Source organism: Poeciliopsis prolifica, unplaced genomic scaffold, assembly GCF_027474105.1.
Source record: "Poeciliopsis prolifica strain line A6 unplaced genomic scaffold, Auburn_PproV2 SCAFFOLD008, whole genome shotgun sequence".
In the NCBI taxonomy this organism is placed as follows: domain Eukaryota; kingdom Metazoa; phylum Chordata; class Actinopteri; order Cyprinodontiformes; family Poeciliidae; genus Poeciliopsis; species Poeciliopsis prolifica.
The window spans coordinates 16,327,177-16,339,065 of NW_026562383.1; the positions used below are offsets into that span (position 1 = coordinate 16,327,177).

At 36.5% G+C, this 11,889-nt stretch overlaps 1 protein-coding gene across 5 annotated transcripts in view; it reads right to left on the reverse strand.

Annotated features, from left to right (window-relative positions):
• The window catches only part of LOC129361883 (pituitary adenylate cyclase-activating polypeptide type I receptor-like), a 27,924-nt gene extending 16,386 nt beyond the window's left edge, over positions 1-11,538 (reverse strand). Inside the window, exons 1-4 of one of the 5 annotated variants that reach the window (XM_055033073.1) lie at positions 11,325-11,538; positions 9,901-9,937; positions 6,532-6,696; positions 2,682-2,775 (exon numbers count right to left, since the gene is read on the reverse strand). In XM_055033073.1, the coding sequence (XP_054889048.1) occupies positions 2,682-2,775; positions 6,532-6,576 (139 nt within the window). In that variant the 5' untranslated portion in view covers positions 6,577-6,696; positions 9,901-9,937; positions 11,325-11,538. The remainder of the gene's footprint in view (positions 1-2,681; positions 2,776-6,531; positions 6,697-9,900; positions 9,938-11,324) is intronic. The other 4 variants (XM_055033077.1, XM_055033076.1, XM_055033078.1 and 1 more) reach the window with 4 other exon arrangements.
• Positions 11,539-11,889: the final 351 nt, after the last annotated feature.

Genomic DNA, 11,889 nt, shown 5'->3' on the forward strand with positions numbered 1-11,889 from the left:
GTCAAATTCAAGGCAGGAGCTTTATCATTATTTTCATTGAAACTGAAAACAGAAAAGAAGATGCAGATCTGCAAATTTGATTATTTACAAACCACATTTGTTTATTTGTTTTTGGTAACAATTTCAAGGTTGTTCTTGCACATTTAAGCTAAAAGTGACAAAGAAAATGTTCACTTCTTAGAAATAAGTTGTAATATAACTTATTTGAAGTGAAAAATGTTCCACAGCAGTACTTCATCCTCTCAGAAAAGCAGGAAGCCACTCTACCGAACAGGATTTTACTGAAACCAAAAGAAATGTAACTTTCTGAGACTGACAGCAATATTTTCATAATTCACACTGTTTCTGCTTGACTAATTGTTCCCCTCAAAGTTATGTAAACATATTTCAATATATTCCTCTTAAAGCTTAGTTGTTGTTTTTGTTTTTTTATTTCAATTTTTCCATTTTGATTTACTGTGGGCTGAAAAAGTAGAGAAAGACATTTGTGTATCTTGTGCTTTAAGAAAATAAGTTTTGTCACAAAATCACAACTGCTCTGAAAATAAACTAATCTAACTTATGTCAAATCCTTCCTGCTGTAAAGAGAACATCTAACAAAACCTGTGCAGGTCTGTATATTTGACATTTGTCTGAAGCTACTTCATTGCAATTTTAATCTAATATTTTATTCTTTATATTTCCCATGGTGATCATCCCTCACCTGCTTCCATCTATTTGCGTACGTCACCATTTTTCAGGTCTTTGCTCTCCACCTGCTCCATCTCTGTCGCTTTGCCTCATTATTTCTGCTGCAGCAGTTTTCTGGGTGCTGACAGGTCCAAGTCTGTGTTGTTTGTGTATGGAATGCTTTTTGTAGTGTGGCTGCATCTGAGTGTGCATATGTCTTTTTACATACGTGTGTGGATGTGTTTGCAGACCTTTTGCTTCTCTGCTTGCCTCTCTAATCTGTTTTGGTTCTGTCTGCTGAGCCGGACACAGAGCCAATTACCTTTTAAAGGGCAAATCAGAGCTAAATGAGCCGCATTGAGCCACAGAGGTAAGGCTTAATAAAAGACTTTGTCTGCATCGCTGGCCATCTTACACAATATCCAAGCATCCTGAATCTTCACTGAGCCGCAGAGGTGGATAGCAACTGGAAACATTTACTGTTACATTTTCTTGAGTAATGTCTTGGAGGAAAAAAAAAATACTTTGAACATTTTTACAAGACTGAATACTGTTACTAATTACTATCTACTGTATTATCAAAATTGTATGCTGAATACATTTGATTTTCCAAAATGTTCCTTCTATTTAAAAATGATTTTGTAGTCATGTCTTTCATTTGTGTTATTTTACTCATTTTAGTTCTTAAGTTATTTTATATTTCTTGTTTGTCCATCATTTTTAAAATATGTAATGTGTGAGAAAATTGCTCAGAACATGAAACCAGTGCACCAGCTTCTTGGCTTAAAACAGTGAAGCTACATTTTGGCTGATGACTACAAGATTAGATCAAATACATCCTAAATGTCCAAAATGAACATAGTAGTGGTAGTAAATGTGGAATTATCAAAAGACCTGAACAATCCAAACACATCAGTTTAATAAATATGAATTTATTTTTCTCCCCTTTTTTACTCCACTATTTCTCTTTTTCATACTTTTTTTTAAGCCTGCAAGCAGAATTTCTGCAAAGCAGGCACCTTTATTTCTCCACCAACGATTTGCTGTCAGCAAAAAGAGCAGAATGGCGTCTTCAAAAGGACAAGAGGAGACAGGATCAGTTAAAGGGTCAAAGAGGGCCAACACACTGACAGTGTGAAGTTATATATAACCACCCCCGACTTAACACCCTTTGTTACAAAGGAAACAACAACAGGATGTTTGAGTTTTACTATAGCACCACAACAGCACCAAATAAGCTCATAAGATTAGAAAAAGTTCTGCTGTTTTTGAAAAACATGCAGCCCTCTTTGTGCAATGTAGCAACACTTCATCTTTAAATCACCATTTGATAAATAAGCTGAACTTCTGTTTAAGCTTGTTGTCTCACACTCTGAATCCTTTTCTTTTTGGGGTGAGGTGCGGGGCTGGAGAGGTTTGGTGGCTGCCAGTAGAGAGGTGAGTCACAGCGCAGTTAGGATGTTGCAGTCTGCTGGACAAATTTCTAGCAGCAGGAAACCTCAAGCAAACGCTAATGAAAACCATAATCCATAGCCAAGAAAATAATTGCTTCCAGGAACCACATAACAAGATTCCTGTGTTTTCTAAAAAAGGTGACATTGGAAAAAAATCTGAAAGCAGTTCAGCGTGACATTACAGGCAAACATTTTCTTTTGTAGACTAACATAGAACAGCATATGCTACTTAGTAGCCTTACTAGGATAGGGTTTTTTTGAGAATGGACATGAAGCTTCATCTCTCATCCCTACATGTTCCTTTCTGATCCTTACCACCCAGAAATATGACAAATCACTAAGTGGAAAAAAAGCATAGCTTTTTCCATTAATTTTCTGAGGCTGACACATGGAAACAACAACTGTTTGCTGTTTCCATCAACGGATCTTCTGAGCCTCCACCGAGTTTCCAAAGAGACACAAAATTTAATCACAGTAGCAGAAGCCATAAAAACCAACACTCTGATGCCGAATTATGCACAAAGAAGTCTGCAGAAACACACTCATATCCTTACTTACCTAATTCAATGTCATCTGGGTTGTGCATTTCTATCATTTCCATGCATTTCTCATGATCACGCTTTATAATGCAGTGCCCAGACTCTGAGGTGACCTGCAGAGAAACAAGAATTAAACTAGTGTCACATCAAAAGTAGGTTTCAGAAACCATTAAAACGCATTCTGCTAATGCTTTATGAAAGAATGCATGTTTGACACTTATTTGGAAAAAAGCTGAAATTATAAACCTTGGGAGGAGAGCATAATTTCTCTTTCCAATTTGTGTCACATTTGTAAATAATGACACAAATTATTACTAATATTGCTTAACTGATAAAACCAGCAAGGAAAAACACGTTTGTCAAACAACTATATTTAATGTTTCCCCTGATTTAATTTATTTTAATTTTACTTGTCCTTTTCTTAAGCAGAATAATTCTGGATTGAAAATGTTTTAGATGCACTGGGGTTTAAAACTGGTGAAAGGTGTCAAAGCACCAGCACAGCCAATAAAGCGATACACAAAATGAAGCACAATAAGGGCCAAGAACATAGCTTTGTGGAACTTCATGCTTGAGAGTCATCAAACACAATCTGTCAAGTATGCTGGACAAATAGTCATAAATGCTAAATAAATACATTTTTGAGAATATTAAGAGAATGGTCATTTGGATGTTATCTTTTTATTTTTTATTTTTACAGTGCACATGTAAATTTGAAAGTTGTTGGAGACCTACAACAAATCTGATTTAGATATCTCATGAGTAGAGACACCAATGGTAAATGTCAGACATAATTATCAAGGTCACAATTATTTGTTTCTCATTGAAGTTTTGGGGATGTTACTAATTCCTTATACTGGCGATTTTTTTAAAAAATTGCCGGGCCACAACAAATATTTCTTGCTTAAGTGAAAGGTTGACAGTCTTTGCATTCTACCGTCTTGGTGCAACTGGGGGACATGCAAAATGCAGAAATTGCTCTCGTAGAGCAAAACAAAGTGAAGCAGGACACAGGAACTATTTACTCAGAAGGAATGCAGTCGCTGCTTGTCATTTTCTCACTTAACGTTTCTTATCACTCTCTTGAGATCAATCTTTGATTTGCACCCACATCCCCACCTTTCCTCTCACAGTGAACAGATAGGTGTAATATATCCCAGCCCTCTGAGCCACGGCTGATTCGTCACTCCATCTCTACCCTCTGTTATCAATTCACTTCAGGCCTTGCTGACCTGCTACGACTGGGACGTCAACTGCCTGAAAATGAACAAGAGTTCCCTTCTTTCTTCATCATGATGCTCATGGCTGGAATTTGAAAACTGCTCGATGACGAATGAATCACATGAGCATCATCAGAAATATCTGTTGTGTTAACATATCAAATTATGCAACACAGAACCTCGGAGGAACACAGCTGCTGCTTCTTCTTTTCTTCTCGGTGAAGGTAAACATCGCTTGTTTTTCGTATTGCTGCTTTTTTTTAATCAATAAAACATTTCCTCCCATACTGTTTGAAAGAAAGAGCGCCTTTCAAACTCACACGTAGCATCCATGTTGCTTAGCAGCATATAACAAGCATACTGAAGGCAAAGCTTCCCACATGAGAAATAATTGGATGCAGATGACTAAGATATGTTTGGCATGAATTCAGATAGACCTGTCAGATGAAAGGATGAATGTGTTATTCTCAATTTATGCAAACAGAGCTGCAGATATGGTTATGCTGATTGAAAATAGGTCTTTAGTTGGTTCCAGATCCTTTTATACTTTGAATAATTTATTCCAATCATTTAAGACGGTTCTTTGCCAGTAGCTCCTAAATCAGAGTATTTCTTAGGGAATTCTCATGTCATTAATTGAAAAATTTAGACAAAACAGCTTTTATAACAGATTTTGGCCAATGGAATTTACAGTGTTAACATCAGAAGTATTAAATAGATTAAACAAAATAGTCAGGATATGACTTTTAAGAACTGTCTCTGATCCTCTCAATCTGAAAACTGATATTAGCTAAAGTAATATTTTATCAACCCCTCGAGAGTGTATCTGTGCTGTATATCAAATGTAATTAAAGATAATTTAAGCCGTCAAATTGTTGTTTTGACCAATAACATTACACTAAACCTTGCTGACTGTATTTCATTTCACAAAAACCAGGTAAATACTATTTGTGAAATGGAAGAAAAATAATTCACTACTTTCAAGATTTTCTCCAACTTTGAAAAGGTGTAGAGTAATCAATCTTTGTAAAACCTAAGGAAGTGTTTTGTCGTTTATCAGAACCACATCCAGAGAATGTGGATTTTGCCTGTTAGATCAGATGGAAAGAGTCAGAACAATTTCATGTCGTTTGACAGATTTACGTCTGGGTTTTGACTGAGCCATTCTCATATGTTGTTAATTTAAAGTTAGATCCACACTTCCTGGCTCTATGCTGAGGGTCACGGTACCGTGGGTTTTAAATGACCCAAAACCTTTTGGGTCGTTTAAAAGATATCCTTCAGTAATCCCCAGTATGGAGTTTAACCAATCTGACACTGTTGGAGGAAAGCATCACCACAGCATCGTTGTCTTACTGTGGGTGGAGCTTGTCCAGTTTAAAATTAAAGACCACATTTCCTCTGTGTACTACATATGACTTGACATAGAATTGGATTAGAAATTGTTTGATGCTTTCTTGCTGTGGTGGCTTTCTTTTAGCAACTCTCATAAAAATCAGATTTGTGGCGTAAACAGCAGAAATGCAAGTTGCAAGTTCATAATTTATCACAAAAACATGCACACACATTCAACAAGAGTAATTTCCAAATAATACAAAGGCTTTTATTTTTCATCTGCTATTATTAGAAAAGCGTTTTACTTTGAGTACAATGATGAAATAGAAAAAGATAATAGCTGATGGATAGAACACAGAACAAGACAAAAAAAAAAGACATGGAGAATCTGAAGAACATTATGCAAATGTTCTAGAAATTCCACCTTAACCAGTCACCATGGCAATACTGCAGGGATTCGAAATCAATGAAAGTGATTTTCATGTGTGCTTCTTATTCTCCACTTTCAATCATTTCTCCTCTCTGAAACAGATGTCTGTCCAGATAAGTCCTCCATCCTGCAACTGCAGAACACACTGTTTCCCTCCCCAAGGCTATTTTCTAAGACCAGACAGCTCAGTGACTCCCACAGCAGTGTGCAGAACAGATAATAAAATTCCCATTTGACATGGCAGACCATCGAATCCACCGTAAAGATCAGAGTCCATACAAATAACGAGCGCATTACTGCATGGCCAAAGGACATGGCAAGGACACATTGTACATTAGGATGAGATTTTGATTTAAACTTAAGATGACATTTTTAATTAAATGTAATCCTAGGTGTGAAAAGATCAAACTGCTTTAAGTAAGTGTTGCATTATGGTTTCGTTTTAGAATCAGGTAAAACAAGTGGAAATCTGACTGATGCAGCTTTTAAAGTCCAGCTGTGCTGCATCAGGGCGCCTGATACGATTCCTCCCACTCATCTTTCATCCTTTTTAATTGCAAAGGGAGCGCTAATAACTGTGAGTCACAGCAGTTGGATTGACAGCTCTCTGGTCAGCCAAGGCCATCTGTTATTGTTCTAAGAAGAGGGCATACAGCTTAACACAAAGCTGATCCTGGAACTATAACGTATGCTGATGCTATTGGTGGGGATTTTTATTTTTTTTTTTGAAACCACGGCACAAAAAATTATACATGTGCATAGGCATGTTTAGAAAAACAAACCAAAGATTAACCTGAGACATGGGATACCAGTGATGCAAACATTTCATCTTACATGACTGCAAACCTGCACACATATTCAGAACATGCAGACAAATGACTTACCAAGTGCAGGAACAAAATTGCAGTGAACAAGTAGCCTCTCATCATGCCTGATGAAGAGCGTGTGTCCAAATGGCTCAACAGTATCGGTTTGTCCTAAAATGTGGATTGGTACTTGAAGGGAATCTCTGGAATCTGTTCCTTGGTTTCACAGCGACATTAAGGACTCTGAAATGTGCACAAAAGAGAAGAAGGAGCATCAATATGCAGATTTACTTAATGAAATTGTTGATTAAACAAATGTGAAACTTAAAGATATATCCTCCCTACTACCAGTCAATAATTTGACAAATCACGCTTCATTGTGAATGCTGCTTTGAATGTCTATAAGTTTTATACACCAAACATTTTCACAGATTATTATTTGTACTGGGACAGTCTCCTATAACTGCAGGTTGCCAGTTCAAATCCTCACTCATTCTGTCTCAATCATTGAGTTCATGGGCAAGACACTTCCCCTGGTTTGCCTGCTGGTAGTGATCAGAGTAGTTGGTGGTACTGATTGTATGTCAGCCTCACTTGTATCAGCCAAGACAGCTGCAGCTGCAATGTAGCAATGTCGTTGTCCAACTACAGGACAAACTTGAGCCCCAATTCCTTTGGAGCCTCTATCAGACTCTTGTCCATGACTGTGATGCATTTAGATTTGTTCATCTTCCCATCACCTGAATTAGAGAATTGTATTTCTACTGACATTAAAATAGATGGGCTATATAACTTTTGGAAGTATATTAGTTGATACAGCCAGTGTATTAGTTACATTGGACATAATTAAGGTAAATTAGAAAAAAGGGTATTTAAGCCAAAAAGATGACAAAGTGTTCAGATTAACTATAAAAGTTCATTTATTTGTTACTTTGTGTTTATTTATCAAATGAAAACCAAAAATGATCCATTAAAGTTTGGAATTCCAATGTGACAAATAAAAAAACAAACAAACAAAAAAGCCGAATGGCAGAAAATTAGATTTTTCTTTCTTGTTTTTCTTATTTGACATTTATTTTTAGGTATTTTTGCATTGTAATGGAAACAAGGGTTGCACTATTCAAAAAATATTATTATGGATGCTGTGTTATGTATAACTCAGCTGCAGACCAAATGCTTTCTTATTTCTGCTTTTCAGTCGGGTTAAGACATTTATGGAGACATTCGGTAATAAAAAAATGTTGAAGTGTGTTTCACTAAACTTCTGTTGGTTTAAATTGTATGTAAAACAAAGAACTGTGAAAAGTAAAGTTAAAAGCTCTTGGAGCGCGCCTATTTAGATTCACTTAACTTTTTCTCTGGATTCAACTTATATTTTTTAAAATGTAATGATTTGTATTTATGTAAATATTTATTAACATTTATTGTCTTTGATGTTAAGTTTGTGCAAATATTGTTTGTTTTCTGATTCCCTCTTGTCGTGGTTCCTTCCTCTAAATCCTTCAGGGTATAAAAGACATCTAGTTGCTTTCAAGGTGTTTTATTTGTACACATAACCTTCACTACTTCAGTCAATTCATCCCATTTTATTGCCCACACTTCTCTTTTAAACGTTGAGCCTCTACTAATCAAAAGTAACATGTTGATTGTAGCTGACATTAACAATTATAAAATTGTTCAGCATCTTGTGTGAAATGTTTGGGTTTTAGGAAGTGCACATGTCGTATTGTTCCTAAATGCAATGTTTTTTTTATTCAGATCAGTCATATCATCACTGCAAAAACAATTTTTCACTGCATTGTTTTATTTTGCTAAATGGGTAAAAGTAAACTTTTTGTGTATTTATATAACTACCCTCTAAAGTTTCATATAAAGTATTCTATTTCATCATGCATTTTTTAAATAATATTTAATCTTCGATTTTACATTCTTTTGAGCTCTTCTCTTATGTTTATTTATATTGTATTATCTTTAATCATTTATACAGATCACCTTAAAAAATAATGAATCGTCTGTGTCATATAAAGAGTATCGCTACACTTAAGCATACATAATGCACCAGCATGGCAGGACAAAAGGATTGCATTTATTGTGACAACTGTTTTCAAAGTAGAGACACTGTTTGCTTTTTTTAAAAAATCACACTAAATCTCAAAGCTATGAAAAGAAATCAGTGGATTTAAAAGTGCAATAGAAATACCTCTCATTAGTTTTATGCTGTTATGCGATTCTGCTTTGACTGAGCATGACGTTTCCTGAAATTCCCTTGGACTTGAGAATCGTTCCATTAGTTTCTGATAATTAATGGATGAAATAATGACTGTTTAATCAGAAGATATTTAATTAATGACGAACTGGTATTAAAACACATGTACATTGTGCTTCCCTCCAAATGTTGCTCTTTTATGACAAAAACAACGTCTGAGTTTGCATCAGACCCTAGCTGACTCATAGTGCTCAGGAATACACACATAAGCACACCCCCCCACACACGCACACACACACACACACACATCAAGTTTTTAGACTCTTCTTACATAGCACTTTGTATAAATACAATAAAGGACACCAGATTTTCTTCTTTTTTTTTTCCACCAATTATATGTCCAACGAATAAAGAATAGTGATTACCACAGGGAAAAAGTTTGTGTGTGTCATGTATATTTCCTTCTAAACTATAAATACTTATATGTATCAATAAGACAGGTCCTGGATAACTTATGTTGCAGTTTTTCTTTGAGGTCTGTGGTGCAGACTCTAAAACAGAGAAAGGGAAAGTTTCTGCAGGAGGTTCTTTGATAGAAGAAATAATTCTGAATCTCACAAAATATGAAAGATGTACAAGTTTACTGTATCCTCATTCATGGGCAATAGTTATTTAGGGATCAAAACCAAAGGGAGTTTTTAGTTTTGATGCATTTATTTAAGAGGGGAAATAAACCAGATTTTGTAGTTTGGACCTGCCACTAAACAATCGCAGGGACATTCAAATTGTATTTCTATAAATTACAGAGCAGAGTGTATTTGATGTATCAAAGTTCTGACACGAATGTCAGAAAATCTTTTTACATGTCTGGAAAATAAGTGGCTGAATGCCCTAGCAGGAGATTTAATTGTGTTTACCTCAGATGGACAGAAGTTAGTGCTGGAGGATTGTTAGCTGAAAGATTGAAGATTCAAAGATATATAGATATAAAAGTACCAGGCTTACAGTTTAGTGCATTTTCATTAATATTGATATTAGAAAAATCTAAGTGGGCCATCACTCATGCTACAGAAATGCTAAACGTTTAGCAGTCTGGCAAAGCTTGACATCAAACTGTGAATCCAAAACCCAATGAAAGAATGTTGGAGTACAACTAAAAGTTGTGCATTTTAAACACAAGGTAATAATACGTGCTACTTGTGAATATAAATGTGTATATATTGAAAAAATTATTCACCTACCAATAAGTGAAAAACTGTCCAGTTGATTGGTACATTTCTGATGATAAAAAAAAAAACATGTGTAAAGAGCTAGATTTTTAAACCAACTCATTTCTCTTGCTTATTTTTTTATCACCTTACACAACACAGCAGCTTCCTGTTAGTATGATAATTCACAGAACATAAAGCGCATTCTAACCAGCTGCAGCAAACACACATAACATGCAGGCAGTCGTTGAAACAGCAGAACATGGAGACATGTTTTCTCGGAGACAGTTCATGCACACAGATGAATTTCACTATGTGTCCTTTCCCTCCACCACTGAATCCAATTACCTCTAAAGCATCTCTCGGATGCTTCATCAAGTAATAGAACAGACAGCGCTCGGGGGCCAAAACCCAGAAATTTAGAGGGTGGAACCAAACAGTGAAAAATAAGACCAAGAAAATCAAACATGCACTTAGTTGGTTTTACTGTGTTTCTTGTGAACTATTACACCAATAGTTTCTTGCAGCATAAAAATTTAATTGGGTTAAAACAAATCACATATGTTTGGGATTAACAAAACTCTGAAGCAGAAAACAGCTGTTAGCCTGAACATTAAATCATCCTGAGGACAAAAAGCTAGATTTATGAGAGTCACATAGAAATCTGTGATGTGTTAAACACTCTGTGTGATTTACAGCAAATTTATGCACTGATTCTAGTAAGACAATGAAACTGAAAACGAAAAAAAAAATCATTTAGAGAGAAAAGCATATTTCTTTGCCAAAACTTTAGAAGAAAAACAAAAACATGCCCAAGCTAAGACGAGAAAGTATGCAACAATGACTCTGTCACTGTTCTAATGTACAGAAGCTTATGCAAATAAGAAGAACTCTGTGTACATAATCTATCAATTGTAAATATTATTTAAAAGAACTCTATCACCCAAAGCCTCCTCATTGCTGCCTGAATATTCAATTTTTCTATCAGCCTAATCTGGAAGGATGCTTCCAATTAAGCCACATGCAATGCTGTAAATGTGAACAGCACCTCCATGTGAATAATGTGTGTTTTGAGATCAAACAGCCCAAAACACAGCAGCCTGTAAATCAGCTCCAACGATGTCAGGTGATGTGTGCCAGAACAAAAACAGCCTTAATTACAATCAATATGAGACAAATGTTTCTTCCCTCAGTGCTGCAGAATCAATAGGATAATTTTGCCCTGCCCTGTTTTTTTTGTTGTTGTTTTTTTTAATCCCCAGATATGTTCAATATATCATATTTGTAGGTGACCTTCATTTGTAAAACATCTCACTGTACATTTGCTGCTCTTACTCAAATTACTGCCATGCGTATTCTGACATTTTCAAGAAGAAACATGTGAGATCTGATGCTTTACGAGTTCAGCTGCTGCTGCTCATGCAAAAGAGCCATAGATGCAGGAAAGAAAAACTTACCGATACATACGCCGAAATGTTTACGCATGAAGCCATCGGTATTTGCGGGGTTTCACTCGGGAATCAGGTATCACCACGTCCTGCTGCTGCGGCTGCCGCTGCTGCAGGACGCACTCACTCACCGCGTCGGTTGCTGCTGCTGCTGCTGCTGCTGCGGCAGCACGACGACGAGGAGGAGGAAGAGGAGGAGGAAGAAGAGAAGGAGGAGGAGGATGAACGCTCCTTCGGGGTTCGCACCTCGTCAGACACGGAGGTAACAAACTGAGACTGTTATGTCTACAAATGAAGGGAGGCAGCGGTGGGAGGAAATGGGAGGACTGAAAGCAGAGTATTTTCGTTCAGGTTTAACGCGTGGGACGTTTTTTTTTTGTTTTCTAGGACGGAAACTGCTCGCAAAACTCTCGCGTTCGCGCTTGCACTTTTAGAAGTCTCTGTGAGCAACAGCGGTGGTTTGTGAGTCAGAATCCAGTGTGTAAATTGCATGTTGGTCAAAACTTTAAACTGAAGGTCCCCCTGAAGCTTCAGCGGGTTGATCTGCTGAGGCCACCGGGGCCACCGGGGCCGC